At 43.1% G+C, this 23,916-nt stretch overlaps 1 protein-coding gene across 1 annotated transcript in view; it reads left to right on the top strand.

Annotated features, from left to right (window-relative positions):
• The first annotated feature begins 21,903 nt into the window (after positions 1 to 21,903).
• The window catches only part of golga7 (golgin A7), a 37,695-nt gene continuing 35,682 nt past the window's right edge, over positions 21,904 to 23,916 (top strand). Inside the window, exon 1 of the mRNA XM_052041091.1 lies at positions 21,904 to 22,040. Coding sequence (XP_051897051.1) covers positions 22,032 to 22,040 — 9 coding nt within the window. The 5' untranslated portion in view covers positions 21,904 to 22,031. The remainder of the gene's footprint in view (positions 22,041 to 23,916) is intronic.

Below are 23,916 nucleotides of genomic sequence, written 5' to 3'. Positions count from 1 at the left end.
TCTACTTTGCGACATCGTGACAGGTCAGCCCCGCCCTATAGTCCCTGCAGCCTGGCGGAGACACATTTTCGACTTGGTACATGGGTTGGCGCACCTGTCCATCAGATCAACTGTCCTACTGGTCGCCAGCAAATTTGTCTGGCATGGCCTGCGCAAGCAGGTCAGTGAGTGGGCCAGGACTTGTCTGCACTGCCAGACATCGAAAATCCAACGACACACGAAAGTCCCGCCACAGCAGTACCAGCCTACCCGTAGGAGGTTCGACCACGTACACGTTGACCTCATGGGCCCTCTGCCGGTTTCAAGAGGAGCGCGGTACCTCCTTACCATCATGGACCGGTTCATGAGGTGGCCAGAGGCAACCCCCCTGACTGACATCACAACTGATTCCTGCGCCTGGGCGCTGCTCACAACTTGGGTCTCACGTTTTGGTGTTCCGGCCCACATCACTTCAGACAGAGGCACCCAATTCACTTCCAGTCTCTGGTCTGCATTAGCGAACCTGCTAGGGACGCAGCTGCACACCACCACGGCCTACCATCCTCAATCAAACGGGTTGGTGGAACGTTTTCACCGCCATCTGAAATCAGCCTTGATGGCCCGCCTGAAGGGTCCTAACTGGGTTGACGAGCTGCCTTGGGTCCTGCTCGGCATACGCACTGCCCCCAAAGAAGACCTTCGCGCTTCGTCAGCTGAACTTGTGTACTGGGCGCCCCTAGTTGTCCCAGGGGATTTCATACCTGCCCTTCGAGACCAAGGGGAACAACCCCCAGCAGTCCTACAAAGAATGCGCGAGAAGCTCAGCAACTTGGCCCCGATTCCCACCTCGCGGCACGGTCAAGCCCCATCCTGCCAGCCCAAAGAACTACGAGACTGTAAGTTTGTTTTCGTTCGGAGGGGCACACCTCGGGTACCGTCGCAACGACCATATAAGGGACCGTTCCGAGTCATCAGGAATAATGGATCCACCTTTATTTTGGATATTGGGGGCAGGGAACAGGTTTTCACGATGGACCACCTCAAACCGGCCCATTTAGATCTGCAACAACCAGTCAAGGTTTCAACGCCGTGACGCAGAGGCCGACCCCCTAAGCAGCGGCTAGCACAGCCCGCGGACCTTGGGGACTGTATCGCCGGTTCTGGGCGGGGGGGTGGGGGTTGTGTAGCAACTCACCGTCCGGTCAGGCGAACTGGCTCGGCAGTCGGGTCGCGCGGCGTCGGAGTGATGAGGCCCAAGATGGTGGCAGGCCTCGTCTTCCCCGAGCGACGGGGAGAACCCGCGCGCGGGAAAGACTTGATGACGTAGCACTTACGTCATTGCCGGTTGCGTTGGGCGGGAAATGTCTCCCTTAAAAGACCTGCGCAAGGCGGGAAAATAAACCAGTTCTTGTTTGACAATCCTTCGACTAGCGTCTTGTTTTATTTCGCGGTAGCAACCGCTACACTTTACAAAATAAAGTGAATACTCCTTGAAACTTGGCAGTGTTTATTTTCACTTTTCCAATCTTCTCTCCCAAACTCCTGCCTCTTCCTAGGGTGCAGATCCAGCCTTCCTCAGGAAAATTGCTTCCACTTCTAATGTTGCTTTTATAATGGAATTACGGCCAGAGGCCCTCAAAGTCCCTTTATTACATTTCGAAGGCTTGCCTCAGACCACCATCCTGAAGAAATGTCTTCCTGGGTTCAAGGCACCAGGGGCTAAATTATGAGAAGGTTACATAAATCAGCTGCTCTCTCCTGGAGGGGGGAAATAAGTGATTCAGTTAAGGATTTCAGAATTTTTAAAGGAATTGATCAGAGTTTACAGTCATTAAAGAAGTTAGGAAAGAGTTTTGAATGTAAAGATTAATTGGAGTGCGGATGAACTTGCCTGGGGCATAATAAGAAATGAAACAAGGCAGGTGGATGGAGTTGATGTCATTGAATATTGGAACAGGTTTGAGGGACTGACTGGCTTCTTTATGTTATTTTGCTCCCATGCAAAGCTGTTCTGATGAACCAAACCCTGCGCAAATTTGCCAGGTTGACATGGAGCTTCCTGGTGCCTGTGGGACATCAGGTATCAGAAAACCTTGCTGTAAGCACCCCCAAGGACAACATAATAGCCCTTTAAAGGCAACAGCCAGACCACATTTGCCTTATGCTGCAGATGGAGCTACTCCTATACATAGCACAAGAAACAACAATGACAATGGATGCAATTACAAAGCACTGATCTCATCATGGTATCCAGGTGATAATACAAAACTGCCAGAGAGGAGATTTATTACAGCTATCAAAACCCCAAGGTTAGATCACTACCTCCACCAGATACTACGCGGTTGTTTTTGATGTCCCGTAAGCCAGAGACAGATTTATTGTGTTTTCATTTTCTTTGCCAATGGCAGTTGTCAGATGTATCCAATTGATGCCCACACAAAGGTTTAACAATCACAATCTGTTTGCTCAGTGATAATCTGCAGTTGTTTATGAGAACTCCCCTTTCTGGAGTTGCTCATACAGGTACCTGCAGGGAGAGTTCACGCCATAATCCAAATGGCCTTCCTCTTCTTACTGTAATTTTCTTTTGTTTTCCGAAATATTCCAAATCTGAAATTAAAAACGGAAAATGCTGTAATCCTTTGCCAGGTCAGGCAGCATCCATTGAGAGAGAAACAGTTTATGTTTTAGGTCAATGATCTTTCATCAGGGCTGGGAAAAGTTAGGGATGAAACTAATGTTAAATTGCAGAGAGCTAGAGGCACGAAACAGGAAGTCTTTAATTGTGTGGAGCGTTCCTTCACCTTTAAAGAAAGCATTTTGTGCCCTATCAATTGGTGTTGCAAGTCACTTCAATGCCCCTGGGTTAAGGAGAAAAAAATCAACATGAGTTCCTGCTCCTGATTGCTGTCAGTGACCGTAATGAGAAATGTCTAATACTAGAAGGCACGCACTTTAGGTGAGAGAGGCAAAGTTCAAAGAAGATGTGTGGGACAAGTTTTTACACAGAGAGTGGTGGGTACCTGGAATGCACTGCCAGGGGTGGTGGTGGAGGCAGATACAATGGAGACATTTAAGAGGGTCTTAGGTAAGCACATGAATATGCAGGATATGGAGCAATAAGGACCATGTGCAGTCAGAAGGGATTAAGGTGTAATTCACTAAATTAGCTCGCAGAAACATCTTGGGCTGAGGGGTCTGTTCCTTTGCTGTACTGTTCTCTGTTCTGTGTTCTATCTGCTATATTCTATGACTGCAGCTGAATATCTGAAGATTAAATAAAAACTTGACTGTAATGTCTCCCATGGTTAAATAGCAGGTGATACTTCTTGTTCATGTGTTACTCGGTTGATTCTTTATTTGCTACTTGGACCATTGCACCTGCAGTAACTGACGATGGTGCCATTGTGCCGTGGTATGATAGAGCAGGGAAGGAAGCCCATCATACAGTTAACAATCCTGATAACCCCATTCCCTGCTCTTCCCCAGTAACCTGTATTTTGTTTAAAGGATTAAATCAATTTTTTAACTGATTCAGTCATTTTTTTCATTTAGCCAGTCCAGATAAGATAAGATAAGATAAGATAAGATAAGATAAGATAAGATAAGATCTTTATTAGTCACATGTACGTTGAAACACACAGCGAAACACATCTTTTGCATAGTGATTTTGGGGGCCAGCCCGCAAGTGTCACCACGCTTCCGGCGCCAACATAGCATGCCCATAACTTCCTAACCTGTACGTCTTTGGAATGTGGGAGGAAACCGGAGCACCCGGAGGAAACCCACACAGACATGGGGAGAATGTACAAACTCCTTACAGACAGTGGCCAGATTTGAACCTGGGTCTCTGGCGCTGACTGTCCATTTCCCTCCACAGATACAGTCTGACCTGCTGAGTTCCCCCAGCATCTGCAGTTGCTTGTGTCTCCAATTATCTTTCCTGATGCATTTTGAGGGTTACTAATGAATCTACACCCATTCCCCATTTAGAGAGTGCATTCTAAATCATATTATTGTATCAAAAAAAAATCGTCTCCTTGCGTGATCTTTGGTTCTTTTCCCAGTCACCTTAAGTCTGGTTACCGACTTCGAAGTCATCTGAAAACTTTCTCCTTGATGACTTTAATAATTATTTGCGTTGTGGGCATCACTGGTGCACCAATGTTTGTTGCTCATTCCACATTATGGAATCTCCAGAACCTAACATAAAGTTGCTGACATAATAAATTTGATTCAGCATTTTTCACCAACAATGCTTTGAGAAAATGCTCCCTTGATTAATATCTAATTTCTGGAGGTATCTGGCTGATCTGTGAATCCTGCTGACCTGAATCATTGGAAACCTTAATGCTAATTACACTGAGATGTTTTAAAACAAAAGGAGGTGTCTTTTTGCATTGTTGACTCACAGCTTGACCATAGTGTGCAGAAATGGAGGAAGGCACACTCCTGTCTTTGGAAATTATTTGAATATTGGAACAAAGTTGTTTTAGATGAATCGAAGTTCCTCTAATTTCACAGTCCTTCCAACACATCAATGGTACAATGTTTCTCTAAATTGTTTACTCCCATTGATATACTTTCCATGAAGGTTGACCCCGACCCCACTTTCAGCCCTTGGCACCGACTGAACTAACAGAGTCAGGAAGTTAATTAGTTGGTGCTGATGATATGTTTATTATCAAAATAAATCACTGGTAAATGCCTGACAAGGGTCAAACTATTTTCACTAAATTACAATTAAACAAAAACCTGCAAGAAGTTATGACGGAGCCCATTTGAAAGTGGGGGAGGTGAATATCAAATAATAAGGAATGTTTCAGAGGTGTATGAAAATAAATGTTAATTTGAAACACTCTAGTACTTTTAACTTCTAACATTTAGAACCAAATATGTTGGGAGATATTTAAATTCTGGTCAAATTCAGCAAAGAGTACCAAATATAATTTCCCTTGGCAGTTCTTATCTGTGGCTTGGTGGGTTGCATCCTGCCTGAAGACTTTTTCCTACTCCAAAGGTCTGAAGGTGGTAAGGGAGCACAGGTCAGTGCTGCCGCATCACAGTTCCAGTGACCCAGGTTTGATTCAGACCACTGGTGTTGTCTGTGTGGAGTCTACACATTCTCCCTCTAACTGCGTAGCTTTCCCTCAGGTTCTCCAATTTCCTCCCACACACTAAGAGGTGCTGGCTGATAGGTTAATTGGCTACTGCAAATTTCCCCTAGTGCTGGTGAGTGATAGGAGATTTGGGGGGGGGGGGGTGGGGTTGATGTGATTGTGAGAGAAAATAGGTTAAAGGGAAGTAAATAGGAAATGGGATTGATGGAAATGTTCTGACACTCATACAAAGACAATGGGCTGAATGGCTTCCTTCCACATCTTAAGGAAATTTGAGGTACCATAGAACCATAGAACAATACAGCACAATACAGGCCCTTTGGCCCACCATGTTGTGCCGACCTTTAAACCACACCTAAGACTATCTAACCACTTCCTCCCACATATACCCCAATTTTAAATTCCTCCATATGCTTATCTAACAATCTCTTGAACTTGACCAATGTATCAGCCTCCACCACCACCCCAGGCAGCTCATTCCATGCACCAACCACTCTCTGGGTGAAAAACCTCCCTCTGATATCTCCATATCTCTTAATGGTACCATAATTATAACCGATACTTCAGGTCATCAATAAGGGAGTGCTGCACTGATGGAGTTGTCATCTTTTGGGTAAGCTGATACACAAAGACTCAATCTCCAGGCAGATGGACGAGCTCCATACACCATTTCAAGGAAGATATAGAGAGTTCTTGAATCCTGGTCATTATCCCTTAACCAAATTCTACAAAGCAAATTATCTGGTTACCATATCCTGTCCCTGCCAAATGATTATGACACTACAGTTTGTGGGACATTGCTGCCTACAAATTGGCTACTGCATTTCTAACATCAACAAGATTTCAAAAGGACTTTATTTTTAGTGCTTTAGGCTGAACTGATGTTGCCAAAGGCTTGATATAATTTTTGTTTTAAGTCAATGAAAATACACATGAGATGTAAAGTGGGCTGCCCACTCATGGTCAGTAGTTCTACACAGTCATGCTGAGTTAAGATGGAGATGCAATTTGATTTTCTGAACCCTTTGTGTGCTCTGCCCCAATACCCACTGACGTATCACTTTTTGATGATGATCCTGTGAACTACCTTGGGAATTTTTGCGATGCTAAAGGTACAATGTAAGTTGTTGTAGGGGCATTGACAGAGTTCTGCTGTTACTGCTTTTTTACTTTTGTTTCTTCAGTTTTTTTTGCTGCATGCAGAAGTAAGCAGTTTTAAGTGCACAGACCTGGGTAATGGAGTTACATAACTAGATGCAACATTACTGGGGAAAATCGAGAAGTGAAGTAATTTCAATGTATGTAAATATGTAAGTGCAAATGCAGACACAGAAAGACTAAGCACACACATATACACACATACATAGAAAGACAACATACACTCAAAAATCACACACACACACACACACACAAAGAAGTGTATAAAGTGCAACACATGCTCTCCTGCAGCAGCCCCATGGATGTCGTGGGAACTGCTGTGCCCTGACCACTAGGGTCAGTCAAGCCTTTAGTCACTTGGTGAATAGACAGTGGGGGCATGGGTCAGCCTGTGCTTTTTTTTCTACTGTGTGGACTGCTCCTCTGAATCGTACAACAGTAAGACATTTGCAGTGTTGGTAAAAACAGGGTAATTCTTTGGAGAGGAGAATAATAATTAAAAAAATAAATGTGATGGAAAAGTTTTCACAATGAATTATGATGCTATTTGTAGTCATCAATGCTTCTTTGACAGCTGCAGCAAGTGCAGCTATCAGTTGGGTCTTGCTCAGTCTGACAAATATCAGTCAATGAGCTCTTTATTTTGTGTGTGCATGTTCAACTGCTCCCATTTACAAATCCTTCAAAAGCTTATGCTTAAATATGCAAAATATTTTCTTTTACAAAAGCATTCCAAGGACAGCTGAGCTTGTAGTTTCTGCATCAGGCATGAATGTGTTAAATGGCTTAGAAGCATTAAATGGTGACCTGGGATCCACTGCTAGGCCTCATTTTTAGGCCATGTCACCGTGTTCTGCAGTGCAGTGACAAAGCTGCAGGGTTTGATCCAGAGGGGAGAACGGTTTCAGGGATTCATTTCCCATATTCAGGGTCCAGCTCCCTATTCCTACCTTTATAAAAACATTGGTTAGGCCCAGCTGGTGTATTGTGCGCAGTTCTGCTCATAACACCAAGGTGCAGAGGAGATTCACCAGGATGTTGCCTGGGAGGAAAGTTTCGGTAATGAAGAGACCTGGGTTTGTTTGCTCAGAGCACGGAGGCTGAGAGGAGACGATGGATGCTTACAAAAATATGAAAGGCATAGATGAGTTGATGGTAAAAGACGTTCCCCATGATCAGGGTGTCTAGAACCAAAGGGTATTGGTATTGGTATTGGTTATTATTGTCACTTGCACTGAGGTACAGTGAAAAACTTGTCTTGCATACCGATCATACAGGTCAATTCATTACACAGTGGGAGTTACATTGAGTTAGTACGAGTGCATTGACGTAGTACAGGTAAAAACAACAACGGTACAGAATAAAGTGTCACAGGTACAGAGAAAGTGCAGTTCAGTAAGGTGCACGGTCACAACAAGGTAGATCATGAGGTCAGAGTCCTTCTCATCGTACAAAGGAACTGTTATCATGGTGGGATAGAAGCTGTCCTTAAGCCTGGTGGTACGTGCCCTCAGGCTCCTGTATCTTCTACCCGATGGAAGAGGAGAGAAGAGAGAATGACCCGGGTGGGTGGGGCCTTTGATTATGCTGGCTGCTTTGCCAAGGCAGAGTCCAAGGAGGGGAAGCTGGTTTCCATGACACGCTGGGCTGTGTCAACAACTTTCTGCAGTTTCTTGCGGTCCTAGGCAGAGCAGTTACTGTACCAAGCCGTGATGCATCCAGAAGTTTAGAAGGGATCTGGGGAAGAATTTTTTTCACCATAAATGTGGTTGGAATCTGGAACATACTGCCTCTGGTTTCCATTACTTGAATTCTATTATAGGCTATGGCCTAGGTGCTGATTATTTGGATGAGTATAGGTAGGTGACTGATGGTGGACATGGATGAGATGAGCTGAAGAGCCTGTTGCTGTGTTCTATGACTCTGAAATGTTTAAAAACAGTGATACCTGACCTTTGGTGGGAGGTTCAGACTAGCAGTCTGCATTATATCTAGGGAATGCAAGGAATGATGAATGCAGCCAATCACCAGCTCTTTCCCTGTAATTGCACTGGGAAATATGACAAATGAGTGAATTCATTCACCTCAATGGAGAGAAACAGCTGCAAGGGGGAGAGGTAACTTCCAGCTAGTTTACACGTCTTTGAATTAAGTAATTTAAATATATCTGTATCTTAGTGTTTAATTTTTATGCATATCTTGGTAAATATCAGAGTCATTGATAAACATATGTTGGTAAATTGGTTTATTATTGTCACATGTACTGAGGTACAATGAAAAACTGTTTTATTTGCCATCCATACAGATCATTTCATCACATCAGTGCATTGAGGTAGTACACGGAAAAACAATAGAAGAATGCAGAATAAAATGTTACACTTACAGAGAAAGTGCAGTGCAGGAAGACAATAAGGTGCAAGACCATAACAAGGTGGAATGTGAGGTCAAAAGTCCATCTTATCGTCCTAGGGAACCATTCAATAGTTTTATGAAAGTGGGACAAGAGCTGTCCTTGAGCCTGGTGGTACGTGCTTTCAGGCTTTAGTATCTGCTGCCCGATGGGAAGGGAGGAGAAGAGAGAATGTCCAGGGTGGATGGGGTCTTTGATTATGTTGGCTGCTTTACCAAGGCAGTAAGGTGTAGACAGAGTCCGTGGAGGAGAGGCTGGTTTCCATGATGTGCTGAGCTGTGTCGGCAACACTCTGCAAAAAGATACAAAACAATTTGACATTCTTGACAGTCAGGAAACCTGGGTGTAGCTTAGTTTGTGTTCAAAGTACTTCTGGGGTTGGGCTTGCCATTTTCAGTAGGAAGGCCCTGTTCTGCGCAGGACCTCATGGATTATGTATCAGCTTTGGAAATTTGCTCCACATAAGCACAGTTCAGGAGGTAGCAAGTGGGGTGGTTTTTCTCTCTTTGACAAGTGCAAGATGTTGCATTTCGGTCACTTAAACCAGGACAGGATTTACTCAGTAAATGGTAGGACCCTGAGTAGTGCTGTAGAATAGAGAGACCTAAGGGTACAGGTATGTAGTTCCCTGAAAGAGGCCAGACAGACAGACAGAGTGGTGAAGAAAGCATTTGGCACACTTGCATTCCTCAGTCAGAGCACGGAGCAGGAGCTGGGGTGAGACCACACTTGGATTAATGTGTGCAGTTCTGGTTGCCCAGTTATAGAAATAGTGTCATCAAGCTGGAAAGGCTGCAGATAAGATTCACGAGGATGTTACTGGGATTGGAGCACTTGAGTGATAAGAAGAGGCTGGACAGGCTGGGGCTTTTTTCCCTGGAGCATAGGAGATAGGTATTGGTATTGGTTTATTATTGTCACTTGTACCGAGGTACACTGAAAAACTTGTCTTGCATACCAATCGTACAGGTAAATTCATTACACAGTGCAGTTACATTGAGTTAGTGCAGAGTGTATTGAGGTAGGACAGGTAAAAACAATAACAGTACAGAGTAAAGTGTCACAGCTACAGAGAAAGTGCAGTGCAATAAGGTGCGAGGTCACAACAAGGTAGATCGTGAGATCAGTATCCATCTCATTGTATAAGGGAACGGTTCAATAGTCTTATCACAGTGAGATAGTAGCTGTCCTTAAGCCTGGTGGTACGTGCCCTCAGTCTCCTGTATCTTCTACCTGATGGAAGAGGAGAGAAGAGAGAATGTCCCGGGTGGGTGGGGTCTTTGATGATGCTGGCTGTTTCACCAAGATAACGAGAGGTAAAGACAGAGTCCAAGGAGGGGAGGCTGCTTTCCATGACGTGCTGGGCTACGTCCACAACTCTCTGCAATTTCTTGCAGTCCTGGGCAGAGCAGTTGCTGTACCAAGCCATGATGCATCCAGATAGGATGCTTTCTATGGTGCATCGATAAAAGTTGGTGAGTGTCAAAGGGGACATACCAAATTTCTTTAGCTTCCTGAGGAAGTAGAGGCATTGGAGCGCTTTCTTGGCCGTGGCATCTACGTGATTTGACCAGGACAGGTCAGGATTGAGGGATGACTTAAAAGAGGTGTATAAAATCATGAGGGGTGTTGATAGTGTAAATGGTCATAGTCTTTTTCCCAGGACAGGGGAGTCTAAAACTAGATGGCATTGATTTAAGGTGAGAGGGGAAAGAGTTAAAAGGGCCCTGAAGGGAAACTTCTCACACAGAGGATGGTAGGTAAAAGGAATGAGCTGCCAGAGGAAGCTGTAGAGGTGGGTACAATTACAATGCTTCAAAGATATTTGGACAGCTTCATGGATAGCAAAGGTTTAGAGGGATATGGGCCAAATGCAGGAGATGGGACTAGCTCAGGAAGGTAATTTGGTCAGCATGGACAATTTGGGCAGCAGGTGAAAAACACTGTGAAGCTGGAGGAACTCAGCAGGCAAGGCAGCATCCCTGGAGAAAAGTGGGCAGTCAACGTTTCGGGTCAGGACCCTTCTTCAGGACTGAAGATAGGAAAAGGGCAAGCCCAATGTATAGGAGGGAAAAGCAGAGCAGTGATATGTGGACAAAAGAGGGGAGGTGGGGTGGGCACAAGGTGGTGACAGGTGGATGCAGGGAAGAGATAGTGATAGACAGGTGCGGGAGAGGAGAGAGCAGATCCACCGGGGGATGGCTCAAAGGTAAGGAAAGAGAGGAAAAGGGCCAGGGTCAAAGGTCCTGTTTCCATGCTGTATGACTCTATGACTATGAACTGGATGAAACATTTGAAAGGTCCGGATCTGCCCACCGCCCAAATGTTTTGCAGCGCAGCTTTAAAGTAACTTGACATAAGAACATAGAAATACAAGCAGGAGTAGGTCACCAGGCCCTTCACACCACTCTGCCATTCAGTTAGTTCATTGCTGATCCTTTACCTCAGCACCACTTTCCTCGACTAACCCCGGCACGTGCGGGCTGCCCACAGAACACTCTACTCAGAAGATGCATTACACCAATTTTTGATGTACATGTGACTAATAAGGATATCTTATTCCTGAAATCTAATGATCTCTGCATTGATTATACTCAGGAATTATGCCTTAACAGCTCCCTTGGACAGGGAGCTTGAAGAGGTTTGGTGTCTACATACATGCCATCTTCAATTTAAAATAGCTATGGGTCAGCTCAAGCCAGGGGAAGAATGGGCAACACATGCTTCTCCTTTTTAGCTTTTTGTATGAGGCAGAGCAAGAGCACAAACACCTTCCCATCAATTTGCAATTACTTTTGGCTTTAACTTATTTCTCTGAGGCAGAGAACCAGCCCATTGCAAATCTTCTTGAAGGTCTAACAGTGTAAAGTAGTGGTTAAGAAACATCTGAACTTTATCCCTATATTTCAAGGCCTCAGATTCTACAGCTTGGGCACCTTAACCTGTCTTCTTTGAAATACTGACAGCACTGTGATATTGGAGTACAGACCTCTTCGTCAACCTGGCTATCTTGTATGGCATCGGAGTAAGTTATCTTTTTAAAAACACAAATGAACTATCTGTTATTATTTATCTGCTGGGAGATGAGATAATATCTGCCAGGCCTTTGGCAAAGGCTCTCATGCACGATTACCATCTGTTCCCATTGGGAGTTAAAAGCAGTTCTGGAGGACATGCAGCTGTATAACTGGGGCATTGTGTTTGGTCACATGCAATGTATTATAAGAAGTACTAATTCATGATGACTGAATAAGTCATTTTGAGTTTTTATTACATATTTCCAGGGATTATTACCAATTTTTGGAGATCGTTCCATCATTTTTTTAAATTTTGCACAAAAGCTTTAAACCAATGCCTTTGATTATTAACATATGCTGCTTTGCCTTTTGCATTTAGAAAGAAAGAATTACTTGCATTTACATAACACCTTTAACAGAGAATATCTCAAAGGGCTTTAGAACCAATGAAGTACTTCTGAAGTGTAGTCATGGAAGCACATAGTTTAAAAGGAAGTAGTCCACCCACCTGACAGGCTGCATAGTATTCCATAGAGTTTAAAAGAAAGAGAGGCGATGTCACTGAAGGTTCTGAAGGGGTTTGACAGGATGCGGCTGGTCAGTCTGGAATTCGCAAGGGTGGGAGTGGGTGATGCACTGTCAGTAAAAGGGGCTGAATCTTTGGGATTCTCCACCAGAGAGGGCTGTGGATCCTCAGCATATTCAAGCCTGACATTTATGGATTTTTGGAACCTTGAACAATCCAAGGATTTTGGAATCAGGAGGGAAATGGGAGTTGAGATAAAGGACCATCTGTGATCTTGGTCAAATAGTGGAGGAGGCTTGAGTGGCCTTGTGGCCTACTCCTCCTCTCCTTTCTTATGTTCTTACCATAACTGTCCTGGCCCTCTGATAAAGAGACCAATTACTCCTTCAGGGCTGATCTTTCCACACAACAAATGAACTCACTCAATAAATAAAGCGACTTCCATGCTATCTGAACTTCTTTACCATCCAAAGGAGAATGCAAGCAACAGGTAGCAGTTTGGATGTGGGGCTTTGGGATTTAAGGATGTGCGGGAGAGCTATGGGGCTCTGGGACTGCGGTTGTACTACCAAATCATACTCATGTATAAAATTAAAAGTAATAGATTAATAGCCAATCTAAAACCGAGACCAATACAAGGATGTTTTCTTATATTCAACCTAAATCCAGCACATATAGTTGGGTCCCTTTGGGCTTGGGTCCGGTGGCTGGATTCTGAATAAAGACTTATTTTTTTGACTTCCGAACAGACTCAAACCTAATACATTTTGTTGCTTCAGCGAAATTCAGCTCAGGAAGCTGGACTATAAAGAACATTAGGAGGGTAAGTGTGGGATTTGCTGTCCTATGTGTTTCTTGGGTCTGCCTCGCACCTTTTGTACCCTGCCTGTTGAGATTTATCTGTGGTCGTTAATGACCTGCCAACAACTCTTGGCTTCCACCGTCTCTGAAATATGTAAAGCACAATAAGGAGTCTCCAGTAACTATAATAGACCCTATTATTTAGGGAAAATAAATTAATAGCAAGCGGGTATGGAGTTTCAGGTAATAATTGAACTAAATTCTGTCGTTAGCCCTTGAGCTATCCACTTCCTCGGGATCTTGGTCCCTTTATGTAATAACATAAGAAGTAGAAGCAGGAGAAGGCCATTCAGCTCTGCTCCACCATCAAGTGTTCCTTCACAAAGAAATTTAGCTCCTCGTTTATTCTTGACTTTTTTTTTCTCCATGATTTCTGGGAGATCTTCCAAGAAGAAAGGCACAAAATATTTGTTTAATATTTCTGCCTTTAACTTATTCCCCAATATAATGTCTTCAATCTGTTAGGGACCCACGTTAACTTTTGCTTATAATTTCTTCTTACAATAAAATTCCAACAACTCATTATCTGACCATTCAGAAATCCCAATGGTTCAGCATCTGGCTCACTGGATGCAGATTCTCCTGTTCCTTTTCAACTCAGTGGAGTCCCAATTCTAGCATTTCCCTGCCCCTCACTGGGGCCCCATTCCCTGCATTCCCTTCCACTCACCAGGGTCCCAGTTCCCACAACCTTTCTGCTCATCAGCTCGGACCCTGCCACCCTTCTTACTCACTGATGCCTCAGTTCCTTTAACTCACTTGGTTCTGTTTCCCATGGTCCCTTGAAACACATCTGTTGCTATTTCGCAAGCTTCTTTAAAATGTAAGAGGTTCACTGCAAAATTTTGATTCCACTTTGTAACATCTTAAAAAATAAACGTATTAAAAGTCTGTTGGAGTATTATTATTACTAAGCATGCCAGAATTAGAGTTTTACTGTACTTGTCCATAGAAACTTTTGCGATCTGTTACTAAGTTTTTTTATTAGATTACTTTCATATTCTACTTTCCGTTATCAATTTTTGGCCCACATTTTATGAATTGGATATTTCTCCAGTCTTAAAGTTTACTGGTCTTTTAATTTTTAAAAATTTTTTAAGTTTTATTTACAGCGTGGTAACAGGCCCTTCCGGCCCAACGAGTCCGCGCCGCCCATTTTAAACCCGAATTAACCTACCCGTACGTCTTTGCAATGTGGGAGGAAACCGGAGCACCCAGAGGAAACCCACGCAGACACGGGGAGAACGTACAAACTCCTTACAGACAGCGACGGGAATCGAACCCCGATCGCTGACGCTGTAATAGCGTCGCGCTAACCGCTACGTTACCGTGTTTTTGGCAACCTTATCAAATCAACCTTTTCCTTAGATCTAATACTATTTTTAATTCTTGCTGGCCATCTGTGGTGATTTTTTTTTGCCATAAAAGCATATATATTTGATGTCAGCTATATTAGCCATTATTTCCTGTATTCCACCTGGGTATTCTACTACCCAAAGACATGAACATTAAATTCTCCAGTGTCTGGTAAATTGCTTCCCCTCTGTCCCTTTTCTCTCTCCTCCTGATCTAGCCAGTTCTTCTGACATTCATTCCAGCCCCCATCACCCTGTTTCTTACCCTCCCTCCAGCGACTCCATCTGCCCATCACCCACACACTCCTCCCACTGGATCCCCTCCCTCACTGTTCCCACCTGCCCCCTCCCCTCCTCCCCCACCTCCGTCACTTGATTTCATGCTCCATCTCCTATCAGGTTCCTTCATCTTCAGTCCTTTGCCTCTTCTACCTATCACCACCAACCCCACCCCCCACCACCACCCCCCCTCCAGTTCTGGTGCTAATTCTGTTCTCCCTTCCTTCATCTGCCTATCACTCCACCTCACCTGGATCCACCTATCGCTTGCTAGTTCTTGCTCCATCCCTTCCCTCCACCTTTTTATATTGGCTATGTCCCCTTTACCTTTCAGTTCGAATGAAGGGTCTCAACCTGAAACGTCAATTGTCCATTTCCTTCCATAGATGCTGCCTGACTCGTTGAGTTCCTCCAGCATCTTGTGTGTTATTTAGCCATTGCTTTATTTGCTGACATATTTTTTAATGTCAATTCTCAACTTGCCATAGTCAATTCACATCTCATACCTTTCATAGTTTGTTTTACATAGATTTAAGACACTGATTTCAGATCGAACTAAATCACTTTCAATTTTGTGCCACCTTGTTCAGATAAGGCAGCTTCAATTTTTCCTTTATTCATAACGTTATCATATTATGATCACTCATCCTTAACAACAAGGTTATTATTTCACTCTTTCTCATTACATAATATTAGCTTATGCATTAAAATGGACTGTCCCCGTGTTGATTCCTAAACATGTCATTCTAGAAAAATATCTCTTGAATAACTCTTGAAAACTAACTCTATGAATTTGTCCTCCGCACTAATACCATTCATTTGACTAATGCATTCTCGATGTGGATTAAAGTCCCCCATGATTAGTGATTTATCTATTTTACGTGCATTTCCAATGTCCTAATTTCTTGATTTTACTTTGCCTACATTACTACTGCTCATAGAGTCATAAAGTTAAACAGCACAGAAACAGGCCTTTCTACTGTTTAGTGTCCATATACAATTCCCACCAATGTTTTGCTGAGCATTAGTTCCAGCCAAAGAGATTCTAATTCTTGATTTTCTTTCTCCTTGTTGGCTTTATCTCTCCTGCCTTCATTGCATCCTTTATTATTGGTGCTGTCTCTTCTCCTTTACCACTTTGCCAAAAGTTAAATATTCCTAAGTGCTTAATTTTCAACCATTGTCCTTTGCAAGCATATCTTTGTAATGATTAATAGATCAGATATATTTATTTCTATTCGTGACATCAATTCATCTACTTTGTTATGAATATATAATATGACTTCAATTTTGGCTTTGCACCACCTCTCTGTTCTGACTCTAACTGGAGGCATATGCCTATGTTGATGTGTTCTGTCCCTTCCTGACAGGATCTGGTTATCATTATCCATTTCACTACCCTGCACTGGTGTTTTGTCATTTCTCTTTACCTCTCTTGTAGTAATATTCTCTCAGACATTTTGCAAGTGAAATTTTTAAAATTCAGTGATTCCTGTAGAACGAGCATTCTCACTTAAGTTCTCGTTGGGCCAGAAGGGCCTGTTATCGTGCTGTATAAATAAAGTTTTAAGTTTTAGGTTTTAAGTTCAAGTTTATTGTCATGGGCATACCCAGGATATTTAGAAGCACAATATTTGAAACAAGAGGTTTTTTTCAGCCTATGTGATTCAAAACACTGTTTTCCTAACTGAGTGATGGATATTTATCAGGACCTCTGTTGCCCTGTCATATCGCAGGGTGCAATGATTCTCGGAATGCAGTGATCAGTCTGGCCCCAGCATTAATATGAAGCCAGACCTTTTGAGAGTGCGACATGCTGTCAATACAGGTGTCTTTACCCTTGGGTTATTCCTCACAATGAAAGACTATTGAGGCATTTTACAACCCAACTATAAAGTAATTATTTTCACCATATAATCAGTCAATCCAGCATAGATAAAATCTTTACGTGCAAACACACACACATACACACACTCAGACACAGACACACACACACACACACACACACACACACACAAGCACACACACATGCACACACACACACACAGGCGCATACGCATGTATAATTAACAGCACGAATCACACTTCAAAGTGTTGAAATAATAGAAAAACAGGAAGAACGGAAGTCATTTCATGCTGATACCAATTATGGCCTATTTGCCTTCGGTGAGTAACGTTTTCAAATTAACATGGAGGTAATGGGTAGGCAACCTCTCTCACCAACATCAAATTCTAACATGACCTCAGTATGCTTATTTCAAGCATTTGAACTCACAGTCTGCAAAGAACAACTTTGTAGCTAATTATAAATTGATCATTGCAATGAACAGCTAATGCTATGAAGGATTTCACTGAATTATAACAATGAAGATATCTGCAATAGCTACTATATGCTAAGGTCCTTTTACATAAGTATGACACAATTATATCATATTAATTCAAATGTTTACAAATTTTCATCTTGGCTTTTTAATTTTCTTGATATTTTACATGACATAATTTAAATTTTTGTTTGCTGCAAAAGTGAATGACATTCTCAGGAGTGCATTCAAAAGCCACGTGAAAATGTACTTTTAACTTCCCACTGTTGTCTCATTTGTATATCTTAATGCCAATCACCAAAATATCATGCCACGAAAGGAAAACATTTTGTTTTCTGTGCTAATCTTAAATTGCCAACAATTGCCCTTCTCCAACAATCAATGTGTATTGTAATGTATCCTGCAGTGAACCTTTGATACCGCAGGAGCTCTATTAAGTTCTACTCACAATACCTGCTACAGGACACAGAGGGATTAAACAAAGGTGTTTATTTTAAATCAACCATCAAGGAACTCACTACATGTGCTGCTTGCACCATTCATGCATGTACAATATGGATGACGAAATCACTCAGATCTCTGTCCATACAACTTACACAGGAACAAACAAAATAGAAACAGAAGCAACACGCAAAGGAGCTGAAGGAACTCAACGGATCAGGCAGCATCTATGGAGGGAAATGGACAGTCGACGTTTCTGGTTGAGACCCTTCATCAGGACTCCAGGGTTCCTCCAGCTCCTTTGTGTGTTGTTCCAGATTTCCAGCATCTGCAGTCTCTTGTGTCTCCAAGCAGAAACAGAAGTAGGCCGTTTGGGCCCTTATGCTTGTGCCAACATTCAATAAAATCACGGGTAATCTTCTACCTCAGTACTACTTTCCTGCACTAACCCCACACTCCTTGTTTTCTTTCATGTCCAAAGATCCATTCTTCTCTATTTTGAACACATTAAGCACAGGCCTCCTGGGTAGAAAATTCCAAAGATTCAAATCCCAGTGTGGCAGCTGTGGAAGTTAATTATCTGGAACTTGCAACAACAACAATGAACCTTAGTAACGATGACCTTAAGACAGTTGCTTGCACAACCACTTCCACACCAGGTGGTTGGTACCTATGCTAGTAAACTTCCAGACCTGATGCTTGTGAGCTGCAACATTCTAACCCCTTTTTCTTTCATTCAAGATGGTCCACCTAAATGTTAAGAGTTTTGTTTTACCTGACTTTACCCTGGTACAGTAACAGTTCCAGAATAAAGGAGCTTTGAACAAAAGGGTGTGTTCTAAATCTAACAGGAAGAAACGTGCTGTGCATGATGCTTATGCCATATATGTATAAGTACAATATCCTTGCTGACTGTTATATCTTCAAACTTTACATTTACATTGATATTCCTTCAAATAAAAACTGAAAGCAAAAATGGGCAAAACAAGTTGATGGGGAAGAGGTGGAATTTGGATCTAATAGAATGGACCTCTCAAGGAGATGAAAAAGTCTGCTTTTTCTTTGTAAAATTCTACGACTGTAGCAATGCTACACAAGGTTTCGTGATGAATAAAGCACAATGAGCAGGATTCCACAATTCAGTACTCATTGTTGTCGTGGAATAAATCAGACTGCAGGTCCTGGTGCATATACGCATTTAAAAATGTAAATTTGGAAGTTGTTGTCCAATTCGTTCACTTTCTCCACATGTTTCAGGAAACTTGCTAAGTGATTCACCATTCAAATACATGGTGTCACACCGGTTGTCAGCTGGCTAAAATGTGCCAAAACTGGTTAAGACTGGTGCATTCAAGTGTGAGTGAGCTTGCAACAGCCTGACAAATCTAGAGAGACTAACTACCAGAAAGAGACAGAGAAGAGAAAGAGAAAGAGAAAGAGAAGGAGAAGAGAAGGTATCTTTATTAGTCACGTGTACATCAAAACACACAGTGAAATGCATCTTTTGCATAGACTGTTCTGGGGCAGCCCACAAGTGTTGCCACGCTTCTGGCGCCAACATAACATGACCCCAACTCCTAACCCGTACATCTTTGGAATGTGGGAGGAAACCGGAGCACCCAGAGGAAACCCACGCAGACATGGGAAGAACGTACAAACCCCTTATAGACAGTGGCCAGAATTGAACCCGGGTCACTGGCACTGTAATAGCGTTACGCTAACCGCTACACTACCATGTCACAGCAACACTACCGGCACAGCAACAGGCCCTTCGGCCCACAAAGTCTGCACTGACCATCAACCACCCATTAATACTAGTCCTACATTAATCCCATCTCTTATACTACTCACATTCTCATCGACATCACCCCCCCCAAGATTCTACCACTCACCTGCACACTAGGGGCAATTTACTGTGGCTAATTAACCAACTAAACTGCACATCTTTGGGAAGCCCAAGCTGTCGCAGGGAGAAATTACAAACTCCATACAGACAGCACCAAGATCAGGATTAAACTCAGGTCTCTGGTGCTGTGAGGCAGCGGTTCTACTGTCTGCACCACTGGGCCACTCACAGCTGGCACTGGAAGGTCTAATTTTACAAGTGTGGAGTCTCTATCCATAACAATCTAATTATTGTTAGGTACTTTAAAACCTGAAAGATTAAAACATATATTATCCACCCCTCCCCTCCATCTATTTTATTATTTCTGTCTTTCTCGGTCTCTATCTAGCCTTATCTTTCTTTTCTTAATTTGGTTTCATTCAAATTAACATATTCTTCTTAGTTATCTTATATCTTATATCTGATATCTTAGTTTGTCAGTAAGTGAAAATAAAAAAAACCTGCAGATCCTGGAAATCTGAAATTAAAACAGAAAATGCTAGAAATACTCAACAAATCAGGCAGCATCTGAGAAAAGAGAAACACAGTCAATGTTTCAAATCAAAGGCCCTTCATCAGCATGGGGCGGGAGAGATAAAAATGGTAATTTTAAGTTGCAGACATGGTTGTGGAAGAGAAAAACTGAGTCAAAATTACAGGTGGATGGCGTATAGCAGAAGTGGCCAGTTCTGATACAGACAGAGAAAGCAAATTATCCGAAGTTGGAGAATATGACATCGGGTCTGTAAATCTAAAAAACGGCCTAGATGTAAAATGAAGTGTTATCCCTCAAGTTTGAGTTGGGCTTCATTGTAACAGTTTTTCTCTGTCCATTAGCACAGCCTGTCCTGCTGAGCATGAACTACAGCTCTGCTATCAGCAACACATTATGCTTCTTTGTCTGTGTTGTCTCCCTCTAACTGCCCCCAATTAATGAGTAGATGCATCTCCTTATAACCAGTCTCTCATGACAACTCAAGTCCTCCAATCCCAGCAACATCCTCATGAATCTTTTCCACAACATTTCCATCTTAATGACATCCTTTCTATAGCTGGTGATCAGATCTATGCATAATACTCCAAGTGTGGCCCCACCAATGACTTGTACAGTTGCTACATGATGTCCTAACTCCTGTACTCAGTGCCTTGACTGATGAAGGCAACCATGCTAAATGCTTTCTTCACCACTCTGTCTATCTGTGTCACCACATTCAGGGAACTATGTACCTGTACCCCAAGGTCTCTCTGTTCTACAACACTCTCGAGCACCCTACCATTTCTTATGTAAGTCCTGCCCTGGTTTAACTTCCGAAATGCAACACCTCCTATTTGTCTGAGTTAAGTTCTATCTGCCATTTCTTGGCCCACTTCCCCAGTTCATCTATACCCCGTCGCAATCTTAGATAACCTTCTTCACTATCCACTACACCAACAATTTTGGTGTCATCTGCAAACCTACTAACAATGTTAACAACATTGCCATCCAAATGGTTATATAGATGACAAACAGCAGTGGACCTAGCACGAATCCCGCTGGCGCACCATGAGTCACAGATCTCCAAGATGAATAACAACCCTCCACTACCACCCTCTGTCTACTTCCACTGAGCCAATTTTGTATCCAATTTGATAGCTCACCCTGGATCCCTATCCATCCCAGCTGCCACCTTCCAAGTGGAATTGTTAAAATTGAGAAAATCCTGAATCCTAAAAAGACAGTAAAACAGTGGGAAATCTCTATTAGGAAAGTAAAGGAGTTCAAGTGTAATTTTTCCCACTAAAATGAAAAGCAAGGAAACTAATTAGGTAGCATAAACCAAAATGCTGGAATTGCTGAATAAGTCAAGCAAGATGTGTTGAGATAGACACAGAGTGAATGTTTCAGTTGATGATTTTTTTTCCCACTGGAATGGGGAATAATTAGAGATAAATGCAATATGAGATATATAGAAAATGGGAAGTGGGGGGTGAGTAAATCTTAGGATAGATCTGTGATAAAATAGAAGGCAGGATATATTAAGTGACAAAAGGGATAAAAGTGCAGGTTAGATGTTGTAGAGGAGATGCAAATAAAGAATAATTATATAAAACTAATAAAGGAATCTGAGAAGGAAATTCTTAATGCTAAAATGTTAAACCCAATGGAAAATTGCTTAAATATTTTCAGAAGGAAACTTGACAAATACATGAGAAAAAAAAATTATGCTGAAAGGCCGAAGTGAGTGAGATGTAACTGCAGAGAAAATTCAGGGTACAGTTCTGTCCTATGTTTTTCCTTAACTTTATATTGTTAATAATTTTATTTCTCATGAACTATGCATTGAAAAACAAATGAAAACATAATTTTCTGTTTTGATATAAATATTGACACTACAGAATAATTGCTATAATCTGCATTAAACTATTAACAAATCTATAATTTTAGTAAGTTATCCTGGGGAGAGATTCTCGATATCAAAATATATAAACAATAAATTTTAATCTGAATAATGCAAACTCATCGTCTAAGTGCAAACAGGAAATATATTTAAAAATCTGAAACAGTGCTGGTGGGTAGGGTGTAGGTTGAGGCAGACAGCTGGGGTTGGGTTGTAGGGTGGCCCTTTGGTTCGTTGCCTGCCGGCTGGGCGGAATTGTGTCCGTGGGACGCACCAACCCGGAAGCAGGCTGCGGTTCAAGATGGCGGAGGTGAGGGGAGGGAAGCGGCGCTGAAGGGGTCGGTGCGGGGCAGCGGGGGTTCCTGCGGGGTTTGTGGGTGTCGGGACGCTCGATGAGAGGATGCGGGGCTGGAGTAGAAGGGAATCCAGCGGTTCGGTGCCTGCTGTGGGTGCAGGTGGAGGTGACGGGGAGGACCGAGCTTGGGGGAAACCCCCGGGGTTGATGGTAGCTCCGGGGCTCCCCCTCCCCCTCATTCCTCCTCCACCCCCACCCCCTCCCCCTCATTCCTCCTCCACCCCACCCCCTCCCCCTCATTCCTCCTTCCCCCTTCCCCCTCCTCCCCCCTCTTCCCCCTTCCTCCCCCCCCTCCTCCTTCCCCCCCTCCTCCTTCCCCCCTCCTCCCTTCCCCCCCTCCTTCCTTCCTCCCCCCCCTTCCTCCCCCCCCCTCCTTCCTTCCCCCCCCCCCTCCTTCCTTCCCCCCCCCTCTCCTTCCTTCCCCCCCCTCTCCTTCCTTCCCCCCCCCTCTCCTTCCTTCCCCCCCCCTCTCCTTCCTTCCCCCCCCTCTCCTTCCTTCCCCCCCCTCTCCTTCCTTCCCCCCCCCCCATCCCAGATTCCACTGCTGCTGCCGTTGTCTCAGGGGTTCAGTGACAAGGAGAGATCATGAGTTAGTTGGGTTTGTGTTCAACAAATTATCACAGTATAGGCCATGAATAGCCAGTGAAGAACTTCATCCCTTTTCACCCAAAAGGCAAGGGTTGTGCAATCCCTGACATTACCTAACGCCTGTTACTTTGTCAGTCGGAAGGAATCAGTAGTGTAGGAGGTTCTGATCGTTTTCTTGTTCAAATCAGTAATCGCATTGGTTTTCCAGTTATTGATAGGTGAGTTTGGTGGTGTTGGAGTCAGGAGTGAAGGTTGATGAGTAGCTTTATATCAAGCTTTCAAAAGGGTATTAGGTATGCACTTAAGGCAATAGTAAGTTCAGGCCTGTGGAGGAAGAGATTGGATGGGACGGATCATGCTGCAGGGAGTTGGCTTGGACTTAATATATTGGTTTCCTACGCTGTAATGATTTAATCATTGTCTATATTTTGTGTCCCTTTTAAATGTATAGTGTGTTGGCAGATGTGTCTTGCCTTTTGTTTACATTGAAGGATTCTGTACTTGATATTAGAATCTGCAGCTCAAAATAAGAATGCTCTTGGCTTCTGCCTTGAGCAACCGATCCTGATGTTGCACAACTTTTTTGAAAAGTGTCAGCTTGCCACTGATAATTAGAGTGTACATTTTGAATATCATAATGACATGAGATTGTAGTCTTGTTGGCTAATAATTATGTGCCCGCCCCATTGAACCAAACAATACCCTTGTCTTCTGATGCCACAATTACTGATAAGGCTGAGATTTGGGTGTCTGTGGTTTGTGGTACTGACCTTTCCCTGTTTCTATATTTAGAAATTTACTTTCTGAGGGGGTGCAAGAGAAAAAATCAGTGGTTAAGGTGATTCTGTTGAATGATTATTAGAATTTCTTTGAGGTTATGGTAACCAGCAAATTTGTAGTTCCTTTCAACTTTTTTTTGGGGACCTGGGTGTCACTAGCATAGGCAGAAGTTATTGCCCTTGGAAAAGTGGTGGTGAGCCAGTTTCTTGAATGTTCCAGTTCAACTGGTGGGTTTCTCTCCTTGTATTGTACCAAGGCTCTGATGAGGTCTGGTCTTGGCAAAACCCGTACTGGACATTGGTGAGCAAGTAAATGCAGCTTGTGAGCACTGTCAACAATTTTCCATTGCTTTGCTGACTTTTGCAAGTCAGCTGATAGGGCAGTAATTACCCAGATTGGTTTGTCCTGCTTTTTGTGAGCAGGGAAAACCTGACAATTTTGTCAGGGATGAGAAGCGGCAGAT

This window comes from Pristis pectinata, chromosome 29 (genome assembly GCF_009764475.1).
Source record: "Pristis pectinata isolate sPriPec2 chromosome 29, sPriPec2.1.pri, whole genome shotgun sequence".
NCBI classification, from domain to species: Eukaryota; Metazoa; Chordata; class Chondrichthyes; order Rhinopristiformes; family Pristidae; genus Pristis; species Pristis pectinata.
This window is presented reverse-complemented; position numbering and strand designations above follow the sequence as displayed.